Source organism: Phodopus roborovskii, unplaced genomic scaffold, assembly GCF_943737965.1.
Source record: "Phodopus roborovskii unplaced genomic scaffold, PHOROB, whole genome shotgun sequence".
Classification (NCBI taxonomy): Eukaryota; Metazoa; Chordata; class Mammalia; order Rodentia; family Cricetidae; genus Phodopus; species Phodopus roborovskii.
The window spans coordinates 3,264,469-3,288,899 of NW_026126432.1; the positions used below are offsets into that span (position 1 = coordinate 3,264,469).

The window sequence follows — 24,431 nt, forward strand, 5'->3', positions numbered from 1 at the left end:
CCCCATCCTTCTATAGCATATTCACATATGAAATACTACAGTTCCTTTTAGTGAGAACATATTTTTGACAAGCAGATACATTTTCTCAAATTTAAGAGAATGATGACATTTAAATCAAAAAGCAAGATCACATAATGACTCTTTAATGTCTATACAGAAGTAGGAGAGGCAATGAGATGATGTTACATGGATTTGAATATTGTATATGACTGATGTAGCAGAGGTGGGGTTCCATGTGTTACTATAATTAAGCCACAATGAAGTGATGTCCCAATGGTACCTGGTTTTGCTCTTGGGTCTGTTCTCCAACCCCAGAACTAGGGGCTATTTTCCATGGCATGGCACTAAGGGGTTAAAGGTCTGTAATTCATACACAAACCAGTCATAATTTGTTCTAGTCCCTCTCATGTTCCTTCCCTTCCAGATGAAATGAAGATCCCAAGTCTTTTCATGGGTAATCTAATGGTATACAAATAATGCCAGCTTTGAGTCAGAGATAACTCGGGTGTGGTGTGTTTTCTACCACTAATAAGCTAGAAGATCCTAGGCCAACTCATCAGTATTGCAGAGTTGCAGTTTTGTTTTTGTATGTATGTATGTATGTATGTATGTATGTATGTATATGTATATGTATATATAAAGTTGTTAGCCTGTTACTAGTATTTCTTACTAGCTAGCTCTGTCTTAAATATTAACCCATTTCTATCAATCTAAGTATTTCCATGTAGTCTTATCTTACCGGAGAGAGGGCCTGGACTTCTGGTTTCTCTCCATCCTACATGTTGAATCTCTACTACCCCTCCCTAAAACCTCCTTGTCTCCTCATCCCACCTATCTTGCTTCCATATTGTCCAGTAGTGCTTTATTCATTAACCAATATGAGAAACATATTTGCAAAATGACATCTCCCATCATCTCCTCTTTTCTGTCTAAGGATTTTAACCTTAACATAGCAAAATATATAACAAAAGTTATCAAATAAGAACCACAGTTAACAATATTTAGTTCATTAACATTTAGAAAGATTTAAAGAAAATATTCCATCATCTATCTTTTTGAGTCTTAAGTCCTATATGTAATTTATCTTTAATCCTAACTAAGGAAAACTATAACCATAACTATCCGTCTTCAACTCCATCGAAGACTACAGAAGGATAATATATAAACTCTAGAAATGACAGAGACATCTTGCCACCTGATTGGTCACCTGAAGTTTTTCTGTAATGTTCCATCTTTGGCCTATAGACCATAATGTGTATGGCAGACTTCTCAGCAAAGCAAGAAATTTTAAAATGTCCCACCCATGTTGGCACTTTGTCAGTCACTTTTCTCTGTGTCCTGCATGGAGCAGGAATCCTGTAGCAATGTCCATCTTATATCAGTAGTCATTTTCCTGTGGGTCCTGCATGTCCAGTTTATATAGCATAAAGTAAAACAGTCCAGACAAGAGCAGTATCTTTTCCAAATGGATAGTCTTGCCATATTAGAAGTAAACGTTATAACGAGTCTCTTCGATGTCCATCTTCCTATCTGATGTAGGTCGTATAGCCAGGAGCACTTATGTTTCACTGTCAAGAATAACCCTAAACCATTTTAAATGCCATATTCTGTGGGTCCTTGAAAGGTTTGAAGAATGTCTATTAATCTCAAATACATCTTTGTATATCTTGAAAACCTAATTAACTTAACTGTAAGTTTTGACTATCATAGGTAACTATATATAATCTGTACTAAATTATGCATTTTTAAATGAGTTATATAAACATAATACCTAAACAAGAAGAGTAATATACATATCATGAAACTGACCTTAAATTTGTATCAATAAATGAAACTCCATTCTAAAGCAAAGTATTTTTTTTATTTTACATACCGATCCCAGTTCCCTCTCCCTCCCTCCCTGCCTCCCTTTTTCCCTCTCTCCCACCCTCTCATGCCCCCTGACCACCCTCCTCTCCCATCCCCCCTCCCACTCCACATGTAGGGTGATGCCTTCCAAGAGGGGTCATCTAAATCTGTCAAGTCATTTGGAGTAGGGATTAGGCCTTCTCTCCTGTCTCTAGATAAAAGGGAGTATCCCTCCATGAGGGATGTGCTCCCAAGGTCCTTTTGTGCACCAGGGATACATCCTGGTTCCACTGTCCTAGGTCCCTTAGACTGCCCAGGCCTTCTAGCTGAGACCCATGTTCAAGGGGGTCTGAGTCAGTACCATGCTGGATTCCCAGCTATCGATCTGGGGGGCTCATTAGTTCCTCCTTGTTTAGGTCAGCTGTTTCTATGTGTTTCTGTAGCTTGGTCTTGTCCTCCCTTTCTGCATCTGGATTCCAGTTCGGCTCAGTGTTTAGTTGTGGGTGTTTGCTTCTGTTTACATCAGCTACTAGATGAGAGCTCTATGATGGCAGATAAGTTAGTCGTTGATCTCATTATCAGGGAAGGTCATTTATGGTAGGTAGGAGTCAGTCTTGTATGTCTCTGGACATTTCTTGAGGTTCAGTTTTCTCTTCAAACCTATAATGGCTCCCTCTTTTATGCTCTCTCTCTCTCTCTCTCTCTCTCTCTCTCTCTTTATCTGTCTGTCCCTCCCTCGCTTCTTTCCTCCCTCCCTTCCCTCCCTCTTTCTCTCTCTCCCTCTCTTTTCTGTCTTCTATTCTTCCCCTAACTCAATCTTTCTAATCCCACATGCTTTCCTCTCCTCCCCTTCTCTTTCTCCTAGTTCCCTCTCCCCTCACTACCCCCCCACATGCTCTGGAGAATTTGTCCCTTCCCCCTTCTGTGAGGGACCCTTATGTGAATCTCTTAGAATCCACCTTGTATCCTGGTTTCTCTGGCAGTTGATTTATAGGCTGGTGATCCTTTGCTCTGGGTCTAAAATCCATATATGACATACCATGTTCCTCTTTTTGTGACTGGGTTACCTCATTCAGGATGGTTTCTTCAAGTTCCATTCACTTGCCTGTGAATTTAAGATTCCATTGTTTTTTGTTTTTCCCCCCCCCCCCCCCGCAGAGTAGTATTCCATTGTATAAATGTGCCACATCTTCTTTATCCATTCTTCAGTTGAGGGGCATCTAGGTTCCTTCCAGGTTCTAGCTATTACAAATAATGCTGTTATGAAAATAGTTGAACAGATGTCTTTGTTGCATGGATGTGGATCATTTGAGTATATGCCTAAGAGGGGGATTACCAGGTCCTGTGGTAGACTGATTCCCATTTTCCTGAGGAACCACCATATTGATCCTCAGAATGGCTGTACAAGTTTGCACTCTCACCAGCAGTGGAGGAGTGTTCCCCTTTCTCCACATCCTCTCCAGCATAAGTGGTCATTGGTGTTTCTAATTTTAGCCATTCTGGCAGATACCATTCTGGTATCTCAGAGTTGTTTTTATTTGCATTTCCCTGATAGCTAAAGATGGTGGGCACTTTCTTAAGTGTCTTTCAGCCTTTTTGATTTCCTCTATTGAGAATTCTTTCTTCAGTTCTCTACCCCATTTTTTTAATAAGGGATATTTGGTGTTTTGGTAACTAGTTTCTTGAGTTCTTTGTGTATTTTGGAGATCAGCCCTCTGTCAGATGTAGGATTGGTGAAGATCTTTTCCTAGTCTGTGGGCTGCCATTTGCAGTGGGGGTTAGAGATCTTGTAGGCGGGCCACATGGTATTTGTTAACCACTAATTTTGCCTCTCTTGGTAGCCCTTAATTGCTTGTAGTTCTTCCTCTAAGAGTAAAGCCTTGTAAGATTTCTTCTTTTCATAGTCATGTCACCCAATATCATTGTTCAGATCTATGTTTAGGTTACCATGTTGTTGAGACTTCATGGGTGTAGCTTCCCTGGCCTGTATAAAAGACACAGTCTCTTGGTAGATGCCCTGGTCTTTTGGCTCTTGCAATCTTTCTGCTTCCTCTTCCTTTGTTCCCTGAGTCTCAGATGTTCGGGTAGTATTGTAGAATGTGGCTGGACACCTCACAGCAAGTTTTCTGTATTTAGACCAGTTGTAACTTTCAACAGTCTATAGTTGAGAACTGAGATCTACATTTATCGTGGATGTAAGGATAAGTACTTAGAATGCAGTTAGAGATGATACTAATTTAGGAAAGTGGCAGTAGTGGGTTCTCCTCTAGGTTTCCTGGCTTTACCAGTCTTAGATGTTGGCTAGGTTTATAGCACTACATCTGAATTTTTCCTCCTCTAGAGCAGGCCTTAATTCTGATTAGACATCTGTTGGTTACTCACAAGAAAGAAATGCTACTATTTCACCTTTAGGGATATGATATGCTGGTCATTGTTGTGTGTTATACGTACCACAGTTGGATAGGACTGCTGATTTTACCTTCTTGCTAGCTTACATAGCAACTCCCACTACTTCCAATTTAGTTCTAGCTCAACTACTTCATATCCTGTGTCCAAAATGTGTATTGAGCAATAGACTTAACTCCAAATTCTGGGGAGCAACTAAAGGACAGCACCAATAGCTTATTTTGTTGGGATAGGGTGTCCTTTGGACTCCCTGACCAAGGTCTCAAAAAGAGTAGACTCATGCTTGATACTGAGGTTTTTGTGGGAGAAATTATAACAGAAGAACAAGTTTTTCATGGGCTCATGGTAAGAAATAAAACCTAGCTTGAAATAGGACCCATAAATATTTTATAAGTATTATAATGCAATAGGTAGGTAAAAATATGTGTAGCAGGAAACATACCGATTAAATACAAACAACTAAAAATGTTGCCAACTTTGATTCCTCTATCCATGATTTCCTTCTAGTTCCCATCCTCCTTCCCGCTCCAAAAACATAAACACTACATTGAATTCTGCTTAATAATATATTGTTTAGGTTTGTATTTTTAAGATTGTAACAATCTTATCATTCGATATTTTAGGACTTAACTCTTCACTATCATGTGCAAGTGTGAAAATTTCAAGAGATGAAATTGCCAAGTTATAGGTTTCTAATTTTTTTTGTCAACTTAATTTATAACTTGTCTATATCAGCTGGTTTACATTCTTACCAGTAATATTTTTAAATTCATATAGATCTATATTTTCCAGCAGTAACTCTAATTAAACTTCTACAATCTTATTGTTTTTGCTATTAAGTAATTTCTCTTTGTGATCTTAGTTTACATTTTCTAAATACTGATATGCTTGGCCATTTTTCATATACTTCTCTGATGAAATGTTTATTCCTCATTTCTCAATTTTTACTTACTTTTCTTACTAAGGTATATCCATCTCTTTTTTAAATAATTGAATTATTTTTATGTGCATTGGTATTTTGCCTGCATGTGATGGTGCATGAGGGTGTTGGGTCCCCTAGAACTGAAGTTACACTTGTAACCTGCCATGTGGGTGCTCAGAAATAAATCCAGGTCCTCTGGAAGAGTAGTTAGTGCTCTTAATCTCTGAGCCATCTCTCCAGCCCTCATGTCCATATCTTTTAATTACCTCCTTTAGTAAAATGTTAATCTTTTCTGCGCCATCTTTAAGGATATCATGGATATATAGTTTTAGAATTCCAGGTACTTTATAAATACAGACATGTAAAATATAAATAAGAGTGCCAGTTGTCCATTGCAACATTCTAGATAATAGGTATTCAGGTATTCAATCCCAGATTGTGTTGTACTTAATGAAATAATTTTCTATTTTCTTTTTTAAATTTTAAGGTAGTGGAGTCCCTCACTCTTTTGCTATGGTTACTTTATTTTGTCTTTCTACCTGTATGCCCTGTCTTAGCTTGTTAAAGAGAATTTTAAAACATGTTTATCAAGAATTGAATTTCCAAAATTTAATTTTAAGAAACTTGAAACTGTACAAATTTGATATGTGTTGACTTGTAACTAAACCAAAAATAACATGCCCATGGGGTGGGCGTGGAGGGTTAAGTTCTAAATTCATTCCATGCTTGGACTCTTTATAAAATTTGACTTCTTTTGTTTATATTCCTGCATATTATATAGTTGTTTATGTTTTATCGTTATGTTCCTTTTAATGTATTTGTATGTAAATAAATTAATGTTGTTCTGGTTTATTTCCTATTTCTGTGATAAACACCATTACCTAAAGGGAGAAAAGAGTTTGACTATAGCTCATAGTCCATTATTAGAGGAAGCAGGATAGGCACTCAGATAGTTCAGCAACCTACAGTGAAGGATTAAAGCAGAGGAGTGCTTTCCATGGTGTGCTAAGTCAACTATCTTCTACAACCCAGGACCACCTACCTATCAGGGGTGGTACTTCTCACAATGGGCTGCCTCACAGGCTTTCTTACAGGCCAGTCTGACTGAGGCATTTTCTGAATTGAGGTTACCCCTTCCCAGATGACATCAGCTTCTGTCAAGTTGACAAAAAACTAACCAGCACATGTTCTTTAGAATTTTATAAAGTTCCTATAAAATTATATCTTAACTTTAGCTATATTATCATTATCTGTCTTTAGAAAGTTTTTTTTTTTTTTAATTCTCCTTTCTAATTTTGGAACCCTCTTACATTGATACTATGGATTCTTATTAAATTTTACATTTGAGTAAAATTTTTAAATTAGGTTTAAATTTTTCATTCATTTTGTTTTTTAAAATATGTTTTTTAGCTTTAATGTTATTTCTCAAAATAATTGAACAGACTTAATATTCTAGTAAAGAATATCACAGTAATTTTTCAATCACCAATATACTAATATACTTTGGTTAAGCTTGATTTTTTAATGTACTGGGAAGTCAAGACATTTTTGTAATGTAAAGATAATAACCATTATCTGGGCATTGGTGGTGCACGCATTTAATCCCAGCACTCGGGAGGCAGAGGCAGGTGGGTCTCTGTGAGTTCAAGGCCAGCCTGGTCTACAGAGCTAGCTAGTTCCATGACAAGCTCTAAAGAAATATATAGAGAAACTCTTTCTCAAAACAACAACAAAAGAAAACCATGTAGTTGTTTTGTATATTTGTTTATAACATTCTTCCTTTCATATGCAGATATCTTGAAGTTAGTCTTTAAAATTTCTACTTAGTTCAGAGTAATACAATGATCTAAGTGTGAGTTTTTTTGTTATAAAAATGTCTTATGTTGAGTAATTGATAAAAAAAAAAAAAAAAAGGTGTTTATTTAACCCTTACAGTTTTGGAGTTCCAGGAACATGGCACTAACATCATTCAGCTTCTGGTCAGGTCCTCATGCTGCCATATCATAGTGGAGAAATGGAGACTAGAAGGAGACACATGGAGAAGGGACATGTATGACAGCATACTTCCTAACAGTCACTTTCATGAGAATTAATTCATTCTCAAGATACCTAGTTTCCATACACTTAATCACTCCCTATGGATTCTATGATCCTGAAATAATGTTACAAAAGAATTATATTTCAACATAAGATTTGATAGAAGCTATATCCAAACCATAGCAGCAGTTAGGTTTCATGATTGGAAAGGGGAAAAATGGACTCTCAGTTTATTAAGGCACTTTTGAAAAATGTTGACAGGTTTTAAAGTGAACTCTGCTAATTATGTCTTTACAGAGGAAAAAAAATGTACTTTTATTTACATATCATAGTTAATGGTTACAAAATCAAACTTATAAATTATGGGGAAAATATTTTAAGAAAAGTATACATGATCAGGTCTAAATACTGTAAATTATCAGTTAGTTGAGTTATACAGTTGTGTCCAGGGACACAGTATTAGATCTTGGAAATATTTTAATATGTTTGTGTTTGGATGTGTGGTATATAGAAACTGATTATAAATAATGAAATCATTTTTATAAGATACTTAACAGAAAGTAGAAATACTTCTCTTTTGTTCTGTTTCCATGTCTTTTCTTTAAAGCTTAGTTCATGTTGATAATATAATTTTCATTTTTGTTTTTACATATTAAGGGTATGAAAGACATCATTTGTTTCCTATAAAGTGTCATTTTTTTCTTTCTTTGATAGTCACATAACTCTTAGTAAGATTGTAAATGTAAGCAAAGTTTGTTGTGCTTTGCAAAAATGTTTGATTTCCTAGTTGTAGTTTTAAGAAATAAATTTTTAAAAATTGGTTCCTTGAGAGTTTTATATCATGTGTTTTGATCATATTCATCTTTTTCCCCAGCCCTTTCAAGACCCATCATGCTTTAAAGCCCTACTTATCCAACTTTATGCCCCTGCCCCCTATCAGGACCAATTTGTGCTGCCCAAAGATTCTTGGGTGTGTCCAGTGGAGTTTGGTTGACTTACCAGGGTACATACACTTAAAGACAATTCTTCAACTATGAACTTAGATTTCAGAGACTCAGGAAGACTGAGAAAGAAAAGATGGCAAAAGACATTGTTGAGCTGCTAACAGAAATCTAGACCCCATCTATCTTTTTTTGAGTTAATGTTAAGTGAAACAGTAAAATAATCATTCATGGTTAATCTTCTTTCCCAACTTGAATGGATTTAGAATCACCTGAAGATACCCATGTTTTAAGGGTTTGTATATGAAGACTTTTCCAGAGAGGGACACACTAAATGTTTGCAGCAGCATCCCATGAGTTCTGGACTGAATAAAGAGGGAAGGCTAGAAAGCCAGATGAGTGCTGGCATTCCCATTACTTTGCTTTCTCTGACCAACTTAAGAATTGAGCACATAGCCTTATACTTATACTACCATGGAACCACCTACACCATGCCTACCCCACTATAATGTGGTCTGTATGTCATGAGCCAAAAATAAATTGTTCCTCCCTTAAGAGCCTCTTGTCAGGTATTTAGTCACAATAACAATAAAAGCAAATATTCACTAATATTTGAGTGCCTATTAAGTGTTGGGCATTTCCAGTTACTCATTCTCACCCAGCACAATTCCTTCCTCTTCCCAAGTAGTCTTTCCAATTTTTATGCCTTCTGTATTTATTTAAAATCTAAATTTAACCTGAAATATTATGGTGATCTTAAGGTCCATCCATTTTGTTCTTTGAAGCTGAGTAAAATTTGGTTTATATATCGTGTGTGTGTGTGTGTGTGTGTGTGTGTGTGTGTGTGTGTGTGTTGATGTTGTGAATATGCCACAGTAGAAATGGAATGCAAGTGTATTATCTGCTATATGCAGACTTAGATCCCATGAAAGTATATCCCCTGGAGCGGTAAAGCTGGATCATACAATAGTTGTGTTTTTAGCTTCCATAATGGCTGCAATAAGTTGCATTCTTACCATCTTGCCAACATTTAAAAAAGGAACCCTGTCTCAAAAAAGAAGAAAATATTCATATTTTTATTCACATAGTATTTAATGGCTATTCATTTAAATGGTTTTTGTATTAAGAATTATGTATGACTTATGTTGATTTAATGACCCCTAGTGGTAATTGTACTGTTATTAAAATGAGTATAATGTAAACTGCTTATCACAAAGGTTGCACAGTAAATTAAAAGATGCTGTTGAAAAGCAATTGGAAGCCCTTCCCTTTGGCACAGGGATAGGAAATGATATCTGTGCAGATGATGAGACTCTAAGGAATCTTCAGGAACAATTGCAACTAGCCAACCAAGTAAGTGACATACTATTTTTATTTAGTAAGTTTAAAGTCCTCAGAAATGTGTTAATCTTTACATTTTTATTTTTGGTATTATAGTTACATCTTTTCTCCCTTCTCTTCCCTTTCCTATTCTAAACCCTCAAAAATACTATTCCTTGCGCTCTTACAAATTCATGACCTTTTTTCAGTAACTGTTGTTACATACATATATGTATATTCATGTACACTCTGAATATAACCTGTTCAGTCTGTATAATGTCACTTGTATATATGACTTCAGGTCTGACATGTTGGTACTGAACAGAATAAAAAAATTTATAGCACTTGATTTTTCTGTAACTTAAAACTTGTAATAAACGCTCTTACTGTTACCAGTATAGCGTCAAATATATTTTAATTGAATCATATGACATTTGAACACTTTTTGTCCTTTAAGAATAATTAATGTTAAAAGAAAATTCTAAAGAAAGGAGTAATCAATGATTTAGTTTCCTTAAATTTGCATGTTTTGTGTGTTTTCTCCTGATACCATTTTCAGTTTTCAAAGATTGTAACATAATTATTATACATTCTCTGGCTTTTTTCTTCCTTCATAGTTTTTGAAATTTCTGGTATTCTGTGTCCTGTGCATTTCATTTTTCAGTGTTATAATTTCTGTGAATTTGTACATAAGGGAGCTTTATTTCACTTTATAATTTTACATCCCTGCATCTCAGACCTTATATGAGTTTGAATCTCCATTCTTCTACTTTATAGCTGTGTGGATGAAGAGCCTTTGGAGCTATTTATGACACTGTTAAGGGCTGAGAGTGGTCATTTGTACATTTTATGATTGCATGTTATACTTAGTAATCACTTGATAGAAACTTAAAATCCTGTATTCTGAAAGTATACTCAGCATGGACCAAAACTGCATCTTCACCTGGAATTCCAAAGCTTAGACTTTAGAGACATAGAATGTATGAGTTACTTTTCTCTTGTTGTGATCAAGTGCAATGGCCAAAAAAAAAAAAAAGAAGAAAGGATTTATTTGGCTTATGGTTCCAGAGAATTTATACTTCATAGTGGTAGGGATGCCATGGAAGCCAGCAGCAGGAGCAGGAAGCTGAGAGATCTCATCTCAACTATACACAGGAATCAGAAACAGCAAGCTAGGAATGGGACAAAGATACAGGCCTTCAAAAACCTGCCCCAGTGACGACTTCCTTAACAAGGCCCATCTCCTAAAGTTTCTATAACCTCCCTAAATAGCACCACCAACTGAGGACCCAGAGTACAAAGACAGGTGCCCACAGGAACATTTATTATTCCAGTAACAACAAAAAGAAAATATTTCATGTTCCAGTCTTAGTCAAAACAGGATAAGGATCCTAAGCAATTTGCTGTTTGTATGGTCTCTGAGGTTTAAGTTAGCATTTCTTAGCCTTTTGGTTTCAAGACTCTACACAGATCACTTATCTTATTTAAGTATCTGAAAGTACTTTTTTATGAGTTACATATGTCAATATTTAGTCTACCATAAATTAACGGGCTTTATTTTTTGAATAGTGATATCAGCATACTTTCTACCAGCCCTCAGCACAGGAATGACATAGCATATACTTTAGAAAATTTCACTATGACAGATGAGAGCACATAGCAAATGTCTTCCTGTTGTTATAAACATAATTTTGACTTCAAAATCTGAAGATCTTAAACCCTGAGCTGGTGAGACTATATTAAAAAGTTAATTGATTAATTTTTTATAATCTCACTATAAAATGCCAAGTGAAATAGTGTTACATTATATGTAACACATTATATGATTATATTTTCACTAAAAGACTGAAAATATTGTATCCTAGAAGCATATTTATAAGAAATTTATAGACATGAACAGAGTCAACATTTATAAAGATTATTATATCCAAATATTAGTAGTATTTATTAGAAGGGCTAATACCTAAACTTCTAAGTAGTTCTTTATTGTTTCTATTTTCCATATTTTCCTAATTTTCTACAGTAAGCACAATAAGCTCTTTACAACAGAAAGGCATACTGTACTTTATCATAAGTATTTTTCTCCTTTAGTAATGTCAAAGCTTAATTTGAACTTTTTTGTAGAACAAGTACAGTGGTTTTCAATATGTACTGCTGCTAACATTAATTTTACCTTTAAATATAACTAAAATTTCAAAATAAGAAAATTTTTAGTTTTAAATTTGTTCTCTAAAGTACTATTAAAAATTTTAAATCGTGAGTATTATTATAGAGACACATAATAATGTTTCTGTCGATGATGGACATAGAGAGTGTTACTCTCTATGAGTGCATCACTAGCAATGATTGTAGCCATTGTAGTTTGTATTAAGTATATCTGTTATGGTCACATAATGGTTAAACTGCCTAATAGTACATTCCTCTGAAAGTGTTCCCATCATTAAACAGTGCACAACTACCATCTTTATATACATTCTAGTTTTACTTCGTAACTTTACACAAACCCATTTGTAAAACAATGTGATCCATTTATACTATCAGTAAGTAGCCTGCTCATACTTTAATAAACTATCAAATTTTTTGTTTGATAGGAGAAAGCTTGGTCTCTGGAACTCTGGCAGACTGCTTCTCAGGAGTTGGAAAGTGTACGGAAACTCTACCAGGAACATATGACTGAAGCCCAGATTCATGTCTTTGAAAATCGAAAGCAAAAGGTAAACGTATGTTTCATGATTTTCTTAAATATTCAGTTTGAAATCATAAAAATCATGGGGAAAAAACTGTTTTGAGACGTTTCTAAGTCTTGTGTTTTTTAATTAATTAACAAATATATCTCAGAATCTTTTAAACATGAGTAATCAAAGAACTGCCTCAGTGAATGTTGTATTTTTTGTTTGGTTTGTTTGGTTTTTTCAAGACAGGGTTTCTCTGTGTAGGTTTGAAGTTTGTCCTAGAACTCACTTTGTAGACCAAGCTGGCTTTGAACTCATAGAGATCCACCTGCCTCTGCCTCCCAAGCACTGGGATTAAAGGCATGTACCACCACCACTCAGCTGCATGTTAAGTTTTTAATGTGATTAGAAATAAAAGGTGTATTAGTTTGGGGAAGAAATATAAGTCAATTTATAAAAAACGAAAATTGTTCATTGAGTTAGTGAATGGAGAAACATACAGTGACAACACTGTCAAATAGCAATATTCACACTATTACTAAAATAGATGTCCAATATGTTGACTGTAAATTATAATACAATTTTATCATAGGAAGAAGTTTTATTAGTTATTGAAGACATCTTTCTGTCTAAAGCAAGAGTGCTTTTACATTGGGTATCTAGCTTTTGCTTTATACCTCTATTAACAAAACTATTTCATAAAGACCACCCATTGGGAAATCAGCTTTTATTGTTTTTCTGTTCATTCTTTTACTGCTAAATACATTTGAGTACTATGGACAGATGACAGTTCTGAGCATTTTCAATAGATCTTAAGAACTATCTGTTTAAATAAGTGGGTTATCTTAACTCTGATTTATTAATTCTTCTAGTTCAAGTTTGTGAATACTCTTATCATCATAGTGAATTTCTGCTTGTGTACTTCTAATGGTATTTATATGACATTCTAGTTTACAAGTTGCCTTTTTTTTATTATCCATGCTGTGGTTTCACATAACACATATAATCTGATCTATAGACTTGTACTTCTCAGCTCTAATATAAAATACTTTTAATAAAAGTAAATTTTTTCACGTAAGATCATTCTTCTCCTGTAATTATATCATTTCATTTTTTTTGTAAATAACTTTATAAATAATACTTCATCTCTACTTCCCTGGTTGCCTATTAATCATTACTTTTGTTACTAACATGTTAACAACCTGTTCTAACTTTATGTTATTTCTACAAGTAATGTTTTAAAGGACCATATGACCTGATCAGATTATTTTAAACTTGTTGAATATGGGGACTTTACAACAGTTGCAAAATAACCACAGTTTACCTTATATATTTAAATAGGTTTGAATGTGTAATTCCCAGTGTCATGCATGTGTCTAGCTTTTGAAATTTCTAGTCAGTTAACAAATGTTTGTAAATGCATGTATTTTATGCTTAAAATAGTATTTACCAATGAATAAACTTGTAGAAATGATTTTTTACATAAAACAAATCATTAATATCACACTGCCTCCTTATTTATTATTTATTTATTTATTTATTTAGTTTTTCAGGACAGGATTTCTTTGTATAACTTTGTAATTAGACCATGTTGGCCTCGATCTTACAGAGATCCATCTGCCTCTGCCTCCCAAGTGTTGGGATTAAAGGTGTGCACCACCACCGCCTGACTAAATTTTTGATCATTAAAAGTTCTTTCTTCTTTATTTGCCTACTAAGCCACATAATAGAAGATATAATGCTGATATCATACAAATTTAAGTATCTGATTTTGAACCTAATTTTAAATTTTTTTTAAAGTATGGGCTACAAACAAAATACTGTGGACTCACTCACCTTACTTTCCTATTAGGATCAGCTGAATAATTTTCAACAACTAACCAAGAAACTTCATGTTGCTAATGAAAACATAGAAATGGTAAGTGGAAATAACCATTTCCTGTACCTACTTTTTACAAATTAGAAACTGTAACTATATTTATTTATGCTTATTCACATCAAATTAAAAATCATGTTGTATTTATTAAACCATATAGACAGTATCTTTTCTGATCTTCTTACATATTCAGTAACTAAACATACTTCAGAGTACCCTTTGAAGATATAACCATCATGCATTTGAGTTATACCCTAATCAGAAAACTCTAAGGCTATTTGGCAAAATCACTAAAGAGTACAGGGATCTAGACCATCAGGCCTTCAAAAGTAATGCACACACCTAATCTTTATTGTTTCTTATTACACACAGCCAACAATGTGATAAGAATAACGTAACTCTTTGAATGAATGGTTTCTTTAATTAAACTAAGAACTATCTGTAAATTAACTATCATTATTAACCTTAATATATATATATAAATTCCCCTATATTTTTCTAAAACAAATGTAATTCAGCCTCTTAGTTTCATTCTCTTATTTTCCTTTTGCTTTCCTTACATCCTTGGAATTTTATTTTTACTCATTGTTGAGTAATAGAATTATAGCGCTCTGGGTGATCCCTCCCTTTGCTTTTCATTCTTCCCTAGTTACTCTGCTAATTCTTGCTAATACCTAAATAATGCCTATGCTTGAAAGTAGTTATGTCATCAAAAGTAAGTCATCCCATTTTATTGCACTATTTTATTATCCTTTCGTCAAGTGTCTTCTACTTATATTAACATTTAGGATCTCCATGTTTGTTTGTGTTATTTTTGAAACATAGGCTCTTACTATAGCCTAGGCTAGCTTGCATTTACCCAGGCTGTCTTCATTCTTCTGACAGTCCTCTTGCCATACTTTACCTAATATTGGTATTGTAGACATGATCCACCACACCTGATTAATATTTGGGATTCCTAATCATAGGTTGTTTGTTTGTGTGGTTTTGTTTTGTTTGTTTGTGTTTTCAATATATTTCTGAGGAGTCTTGAAATTCAAGTAAAATATTCCAAGGCAAAAGGATTGCTGAGTTCTGTAATTAAGACAATCTTATAATGATATATTTCTACATGGAAACTAGTACTTTAACCTAATGTAAAAATTATGTAATAATCTCAATGTATCTCCCAGAACTGTAGGAATTATATAATTCTTTGGTATTCTTACTACAGATACCTTATTGTTTCAACCCATAACCCATAAATATTTTTAATGAAAGTCATAAGAAAAGGATGTTTGAGTATTCATGGGGTATATTAAATGATGGTGGTACCTTTAAGCCCAGCATTCATGAGTCAGAGGCAAAGGTAGACAACTCATTTTCAGTTTAGGACCCTGCTTGACTACATAGTGAGATGTGATCCTGTCTTTATAAAAAGAAAAACTTAATAGTGTCAGACAAGAACTACAGTTTTCCTAATGTATATAGTGGGTATCAATTAACAACAAGGCTGTCATGAAACAGTTGTGTACAAATCAAAGAACATTCAGAGCTTAGTTGCAGGAGCAAATCTGAGTCAAGATCAAAACAAAAAGGAGCAGTCCCTATAAAAGGCAAGCAGTTCCCATTGAAAAAGGCTCTTGTCGATGCACAATAAAGTAAGTAGTGTAGTGTAAATAAAGTTTATTGGAGTGAAACTGGAGGAAAGACCTGATTCCTTTCTCCACAAACGTATTGATTTAGCAATCCAGAACCCACTGAAAAGTTTATGCATCCCAGGAGAAGATAAAAACCAGGCAGTGTAGCACCATAGGATGATATAATAAAAAATAAGACTCCCTAACTCCCAATTTCCTCCACAGGAAATAAGAGATTGGTGTGCATATCGAGAGCCTCACTCTCAAAAGATTGACTTCTATCTTGTTAGTCCTGGAGTTATTACAATTCCTAGACAGTTTAGCCACTATGCAGAGAATGGCAGTGTGGTGCTGCTGGGACTAGTAGATTTCAATGGCTCTGTCCATCACCTTTCTTATTACCAGCTAATGAATGAAAGGTCAACTCTGACTTCCTCCTTCAGGAAAGAACAGATCTTTGTATCCAGCATTCTTAGGGCTTTACAGTCTAGTGTCAGTCTTGGTGCTTTGTCCAGCACAGTGTAGATGACTGGGAGGAATAAAGGGGTTATGATATGGACTGATGCATGCCAGAGTATTGCCCTTATCACAGAGCAAGTACACAAAAGCTATTGCAGCCACTCTTTCTAGGGTGTGGAAAATAATCCAGGACCCCTCCCAAACCTGTGACTAACTAATTAATGTAGGTCTCTCTTGTAAGGTGTCAGTCTTTGGAGCCCAGGAGGATTTCAGTTTTCTTTCATGTCTAGAAACCGTAGTCATCCCAAAAAAGTGAAAAAACAAAGTTGTTTCATAGGAACCACATAATTCTTCAGAAATCAGCCCTAAATGAAGGAGATGAGATTTCTCTCTCCTCTCTCTCTTTCTCTCTCTCTCTCTCTCTCTCTCTCTCTCTCTCTCTCTCTCTCTCTCTCTGTGTGTGTGTATGTGTGTATGTGTGTTAGAAAAGGAATAAAGAATATAATAGTAACTCTTATTAATATGCTCACTGAGGTCAATGCAAAACATTCATGAAATGTGACCTGTAATCAAAGAAAACACTTTTTTTAATTCTTGATATAAATTATGGCGCTAAAGAACACTGTACATGAGCTTGACAAATTCACTGGAAGAGTCTAAATCAACTGAAAGAATAAGATAATTCAAAGAGAGGAATTAAAATCTTAATAAATCAAATAAAAGTATAGAATTGGGAATTGAAGAGAAGTTACAGAACTAATTCCTGGTAGCAGTTAGCAATATTTTTTAAAAATAATTACCACAGTTTTCAGTAACTAGCAAAACTGAAGAATCTTAAGGGCAAAGGAAGGAGCTGGGTTTAAAGAAGCAAAGAGATGTATAAAACATGTTCACTATAGCAGAAACTTTTCCAAATCTACAAAAAGATATGGCAATCCAAGAATAGGAACCATTAAGAACTCCAAATAGTACCAGAAAGAATGTCTCCTTGTCACATTATTGTTAAATGCCAAGAGTACAGAACAAAAACAAAATAGTGAAAGCTATAAGAGTGAAATCCCAAGTTGCTCCTAAAGACATACTCATTAGAATTACAGCAGACAGCTCTTCTCAGGAGGAACTCTAAGCCAAAAAATCATGGGATGATTTATTTCAATCTCTTAGAGTAAATAACTGCCAACTAAGATTATCATATCCAAAAAGTTATTTAAAATCAATGGAGAAATAAAGACCTTCCAAGATGAACACAACTGAAAGCAACACATGACAACTAAGCCAGCACTAAGGAATATATTTCAAAGATTCCAAAGCAGAAATGAGGAGAAGAGAATCATGAAACCTAAGGATAAATTTTCATGAGCAACGATGAACAAATACAAATTAGCAACAAATCCTGCACGTTCAACTCAGGAAAAAAAAATCCTCTACGATTAACAACATCAGAAACCCATGTATGCAGTGCATACTTCAAGTCAAAACTATTCTGAAAAGGTAAAGGAACAATCCATAAAGAAAATGCAACTGCTCTTTATATATATGCAATAAATGTTGATGTACCCAGTTTCATAAACAAGCATCACTTGATATAAAGGGATGTAATAATAGTGGGAAATATCAGTACTCCACTCAATATTAGTAGTAGACCATCCAGATGAAAAGGCTAATACAAACTTCAGAGTGAAATTATACAAGGGGCCAAATAGACTTAACAGATATCCCCTAGATGAATAACTACAGGTAATTGAAAGCAACTTAAAGAAAATTTGTCTTCCCCAGAGGTGAGCATCCTAAATGGTTATTCAATCACGAGTGGCCATCCCTAAAAGACTATATATATATATAAACAGTAAATGAGCCTAGTAGGTTGCACTTACACACACACACACACACACACACACACAAATAAAGAATGGAGAGACCATGAATTTGAAATACAGGATAGATATGGGAGGGGTGGGGAGAGAGAAGAAATGATGTCATATTTTAATTTTAAAGGGGATTATAAAGATGTAAAAGAGTAAAGGGGAGAACGGACAAAGAAATAACAGATTGGGTAATTGTGATTGAGGCACTTTTTTTACATGTAGATGTAATAATCAAACCCATAATAGTTAATACCCATAAGGAAAATAAAACAAACAAACAAAAATACAACACTGCAGAAGCAGTCAGAAGAATGGAAAGTGTGAGACCAATCGAGGCTATATAACAAGACTCTGTTTTTTTTTTTTTTTTTTTTTGTTTGTTTTTTTGTTTTTTTTTGTTTTTTTTTAATTGACTTTAAAATAAAATAAATTGGGCCAAAAAGATGACTCAGTGGATAAATGTAGTGCTGCTAAAACTGAAAACCTGAATCTAACCTCTGAGACCCATGCAGTAGAAGGTGAGAACTGATTTCCCACAAGTTGGCTTTTGACCTCCAAGAGCTGTGCAATAAACACATGTCACTTTCAATTCTTAAAAAATTAACCAGATAAATTAACCGTTTCTGGAGCTTAATCCCAATATAGTCATAGTTTTGTCCCACCCATGAACACAGGGATTTACATTATTAATACCTTAGTCCCATCAATAATGTTAGACTGTTTTATAAGATTCAACATTGGTTCTAATACCTATAACATTTTTTCAGTTTTCTACACATGTAGGTGAGTAAAAGATTAGCCAAAGAAAGCCCTCAGACAGGAATTCAGGGTCAGGTAGCTTGGAACAGGATCCATAGAAGTAAAGGTAAGGAGAGACTCAAGGTTACTCTCAAAAAAAGTAGGAATTTTCAAGAATCTAACCATTTTTTTATTTTGTTTTTGTTTTTTGTTTATATGTAAGAAATACAGTTCCTAAATGTTCTAATACTGAATGTTTTTTATTTGTTCTTATGGCAGACTAACCAACACTTCCTGAAAACAGTAACCGAACAAAGTATGGAGATCGAGAAACTTCGAAAACATCTTAGGTATTTTCAGGCATGAATTTTGTTTTTATTATTAATTATATCCATTCAGGGGAACTTCCTTTTAAAGCCATAGATTTTTCCCAAGTATTTTCTTCCTCCTATTTATTAAGCCTTTCCCAGAAACACTCCATATATGTGAGCATCAGCTAATGAGAAGAGACTGAGGCTGTCAGGAGTTAACTATAGCATGTGTGTGGAAGGATAGTAGTAAACCAATGTTACAACAGAAAAGTAACTCCCTAGAAAAGTGTTCCTACCACTTATCTTTCACTGGACTTCTGCCTGAAAAAAAAAAAAAAAAAAGGAGCACCAAAACCTGTTGTTTCTTAGCAGGTAATCAATCATAGGATGTACCAGTAGGGGAGTGGGGAACTGAGATTGGAAAGAGAAAGATGTACTTAGTACATATAGCCATTGACTTCCTGCCCAAGTTTGCTTTCTATTTCTATGAAAGAACTTCAGACTAAAAGCATTTTGGGAAAGAAAGGGTTTATTTTAAATGCTTACCCTTCCATGGCACTGTCTATCCCTGAGAGAAGTCAGGGCAGGGAGGAATTGCAGAGACAGTGGAGGAATGCTGATGACTGGCTTTCTGTCTCTGGTGTGCTGAACTACCTTTCTTACACAGCCAGGACCACCTGCCCAGAAGTGGCACTGCCTACAGTGGACTGGGTCCACAAGAGAATTCCCCACAGATTCGCCTGCGACCAATCTGGTAGAGGCAATTCCTTTATTTTCCCTCTTCTCAAATGACTCTTAAATTGTATCAAAGTTCATTAAAAAAAAAAGAGAGAGAGATCACATTTGTCATCCATGGAACACTGTACACTTATTAAGAGGAATAAGGGAAGCAGAGCTACATTCAACTTTAAGATAGGATTTAAGGTAGGATTGGAAATGGAGGAGAGTGACATTGCTGGGGATCAAACCCAGAGCCTTGCAAACTCTAGGCAAGTCCTCTGCCCCTGAGCTACACACTCAGTTCTAATAACATATAAAAACAAAAACAAGATAAGTAATTTTATAGCAAATAGATTTTTTCTAATTATTTATTTTTGCAAGTGCAAGGCTTTATTATTCATTCCTACTGGTAGGAACTCGGTTTAGCAGGCTGATGCAGCAGCCTCCAGAGGGAGTGTAGTCCATTGTCTGTTGCCACAATTCAAAGGAAAAAATAATCACAGAATGACATCAGTAGGTACGGGTCAACCTGATTAGTTGACATTTAAGGAACCATTAGGGGAATTTCCCAGAGTCAGAGCATTTTTAATTGGTTGGCTACAGATGGGAATATTAGTGGTTTCTTTCTTTCTTTTTTTTTTTTTTTAATGTTTATTTTTTTCTTATTTTACATATCGATCCCAGTTCCCTCTCCCTCCCATGTCCCCCCATTTCCCTTCCCACCCAACTCCCTCCCCCCCATTCCACAGGGAGGGTGATGCCTTCCAGGAGGTATCATCAAACTCTGTCAAGTCATTTGGAGTAAGGTCTAGGCCCTCTCCTGCCTCTAGGCTAAGGGAGTAACCCTCCATGGGGAAGGTGCTCCCAAAGTCCTAATTTATTATAATGTAAATTCAGAATATTCATTGGGTGGTGGTGACACATGCCTTTAATCCTGGAGCTCTGGAGCTCTGGAGAAAAAGGCAGGTGGATATCTGAGTTTGAGAACAGCCTGGTATACAAGAGGTAATTTCAGGACAGACTTCAAAGAGAAACCCTGTCTCAAAGAAACAAAACAAACAAACAAAACCAAAATATTCACTGTTAGTTATCCCCCCTGTCATCTCTGATTTTATTGATAGGTCTTTTGACCAGTTTTTCTAAGGATTACATTTGTCAGTTTATTGGTCCCACTCTTTGTTTGATTAATTCTTTGTATTCTTTTAGTTTTCCATTTCATGAATTTAAACTCTGGTCTTTATCATTTATTTCCTTGTGCTGATTTGGAAGTAAGCCTTTCTAGGACCTTGCGTTTTATTAGATTATTTATTTCAGATCTCATTTTTTTAAAAATGTAGGAATTTGTGGGTACAAAGTTTTCTGCTATAACTGCTTTTTTCTGTTTCCCTCAGATTCTATGTTGTGCTTTCATTCTCATTTGATGCTAAGGATTGTTTTAATTCATTCCTGATTCCCTTAGTGACTCACTAATCATTCAAAAATTTGTACTTTGCAGCTTTGGGGTAGAATAGTTTCTGGATGTCTATTAAATCCATATGATTTCTTGTATAGTTTAACTCTGAAGTTTAATGTCTAAATTTAGAAGCAAAGTACAAGAACAAAGTAAGTATTACATGTATTTCTAAAATACAAACATTTCCAGCAGTTCTATTCCCTTAGTTGGTCATTGTTTCTATGGACTGTGGCTATTTGTAGAAGTTGGGAAGTGCAGGTGCTGAGATACAGTACAGTGGCCACACCTCAGTCTATTGCTATTTTAGCCAGTAACTGCAGTTGTGTCTCTGCAGTTACCTGCCTGCTTCTCGGGTAGCAGGCACAGCCTGGTGGAAAGTCTTTTCCTGCAGGCACTGGCCCTGTCACTGCCACTCACTAAAGGTAGCTTTAACTAAATCTCTATTGTTCTATTTGTGAAGAAGACTGGAGATTCAAAGGCTAGGGCGAAAACCTGTAAGTTCAGAGAGGCGAAGTAACAACTAGCTAACCTTCTCTTCTTGCTGGCATCTTCCTTAGAGAACCATGCCACTCCAAATCCCTTCTGACTACTTCCTGTATATCTGTCTAACTCTTCTAAATGCCCTCTATTATCCTATGATAACTTTCAGTCAGCTACTTGCTTACTCAGCCTCCTGACCCAAGGTTGATCTTATTTAATTAATGCAAATGCAAACATGGGGTTCACAGTGTGATCAAATATCCCCAAGCAGCAGGCAGCCTACTTGTTCATCACCAAGGGAACAGTGAGTAATATGTGGTAATTGTGTGTATGGAAAATAAGGCATCAACAACAAGCATTGGTGTATTTCATATAAATAGATAATTAAATGTCAAAACGTAGATCTAAAAAACAAAGTTTATATTACTCAAATAGGGATCTAGTATAAAAACATGCACTAGCAACATATATTACGGTTTAACATGAGCTTACAAAACAAAGAAAAGAGGGACCACCAAACACAACTGAAAGCATTGACATGACAGTTGAAAACAATGACTCAGCTAACAGTGTGCTTAACTCTAAATTCAAGGCTCAGAAAAGATTGCAAGTAAAACTATCTGCAACATAATAGGATAACTTAGAATGCAGAGATAGCCAGGCAGTGGTGGTGCACTCCTTTGAGAATGCAGAGATAGATCCTGAGAGAAAGTTGAGTGAGGAGATTGGTTCATAAAGACCTTCAGTCATGTAGTGAGAAATAAAGTGGATATGGAAAATCCCATGTTAAAGGGAAAAAGGAGAACTAGGGGCTAAAGATCAAGGTAAACTATTACTAGTTGAACTGGCAGACAGCATCTTAATGGCCATTTTTCTAACTTCTTAATATCATACAGAAACTAAACCAAACCAAAGGCTGAACTGTCTCATACTGTCAACATACTCAAGGAAAGGCCAAGTTGGAACTCCTGTCTTTTCATTGCTAATCTTAATGAGTTGCTAAGCCTGGCTCTCTGACAGTATTCACAGCCATTAAGAGAGAGAGAGGGAGAGAGAGAGAGAGAGAGAGAGAGAGAGAGAGAGAGAGAGAGAGAGAGGATTAGAAAAGAAAGGATGATGAGTGGATATGTTGATTTATTTGATTTTTTTTTTTTTTTTTTTTTTTTTTTTTTGGACATTTGGTGAAAAGTCTATCTTGAGATTAAATGAGTTGAGAATGAGAATGCTAGTTGTGGTTTTCTGAAGCCTAAAAACGGTATTGAATGTTGCACTGTCCGTAAGCAATTTTGCCATAATATTTATCAATGGCATTCTATAGTTCAAAATTAAGCAGTTCAGAGTTGTATACATAAAACTATGCCTGCTTTTCCTGCCACAGATTTGAAGGAACATAAGGATAAGCAGATGCTTCTTTGAGGGAAAGGATGTTGCTCTCAAGTTTGACAGATTCTGAATGATGGGCATATTGACATTACCAAAATTCAGTTTTGAAATGCTCTCTATTACCATGCCAAGAAAAAGTAAACTAGAAATTTTTTAAACACATTTGTACTTACACTGAAACATAGTTTCATTTGTTGTCTGATCATATGATTCCAAAAACTGAAATCATGTGAATATCTAATTAAAGTTTCTTTTGTTTTCCTTTTTGAGTTTTGGTGATACTCTGCCATAGCAAATGAAACTGTTGAGGCTGTTGTTTTTTCACAGTCTTCATTCACCTGGCCCTCCTTAACCCTTCAGTGTAAAGTGTTCCAGGTGTCACTTTGCTGTTTCTCAAAAGCCTCCTGCTTCCTTCTTTTTTCTTTTTCACCATTATTCTGTTTCTCAGGAAATTTGTACTCTCTGTGGCTGCACTTGCTTTCTCAACATAGTGAATTCTAACAGTGATACCGTATCTTAAAATTTTATGAATGAATGAATATATATATATATATCTTTTATATGTATGTATGTATGTATGTATGTATGTATGTATGTATCTTTTAGGAATGGTGGGTTTTATTGGTGCAAAGGATTTCCTCTAAAGATGGCCTGAAACACTGGCATGTGGGTTCATATTAACCTCTCAACCTTAACAAAAATAGTTCAGAAAATTAAAATGAGGAACGGTCTGAAGTCAGAAAGCAGAAGACTTGATGTCATTCTGAGCAGTCACTGACATGAAATGATATGATCAAATTTTATTTTTGAAAGAGTTTTTTTAATAATGATTGTTTATTGATTCTTTGAGAATTTTACATCACGCACCCCAAACCTGCTCACCTCCCAGTCCCTCCATATCCACCCTTCACCTCTGCAGTATCTCCCCAAAAGAAACCCCCACAAATTGATTCAAAACAAGCAAAACCACCTTACTCCTCCAGCTTGCCCATTTCTCCAACACCTCTCTATTCATCCTAGTGGCGTTGGTAGCTACATTGTGTCAAGCAGTAATCCTTCATTGCAGTGAGTCACTGGTCTGGTTCAAGGCCTCTGGTCTCTGACACACTATTATCACTGGAATTCCTCTCAGAGCTCCTGCTGATGCCCTAAGTTACAGAGATCCTGCAGTTATCATTCTGCCCTAAGTTACAGAGATCCTATAGTTATCATTCTGCACAATCAGTCCCTTCACAAAAGTCATAGCCCAGGAGATGGGTCCCGGTGGTAGGTGAGTTGGTCAGTCCTAGCTTCTGGGACTGCCTCCACCTCAGGCAGTGGGTGTAGCCAGCTTTCCCACACAGTGGTGAGGGATGTGGCCATCTCTCCCTAGTGCTGAGGG

The 24,431-nt window shown here is 35.4% G+C and overlaps 1 protein-coding gene across 8 annotated transcripts in view; it reads left to right on the forward strand.

Moving 5' to 3' along the window:
• Sclt1 (sodium channel and clathrin linker 1) overlaps nt 1–24,431 on the forward strand; it is a 129,581-nt gene that overhangs the window by 20,026 nt on the left and 85,124 nt on the right. For 7 of the 8 annotated variants that reach the window (XR_007834617.1, XM_051185673.1, XM_051185676.1 and 4 more), the window contains exons 6-9: nt 9,372–9,507; nt 12,066–12,188; nt 13,999–14,064; nt 18,983–19,053. Coding sequence is in view for 7 of the 8 variants with exons in the window: in XM_051185673.1 (XP_051041630.1) it covers nt 9,372–9,507; nt 12,066–12,188; nt 13,999–14,064; nt 18,983–19,053 (396 nt within the window). In the remaining variant the exon portion in view is untranslated. The remainder of the gene's footprint in view (nt 1–9,371; nt 9,508–12,065; nt 12,189–13,998; nt 14,065–18,982; nt 19,054–24,431) is intronic. The other variant, XM_051185677.1, reaches the window with a different exon arrangement.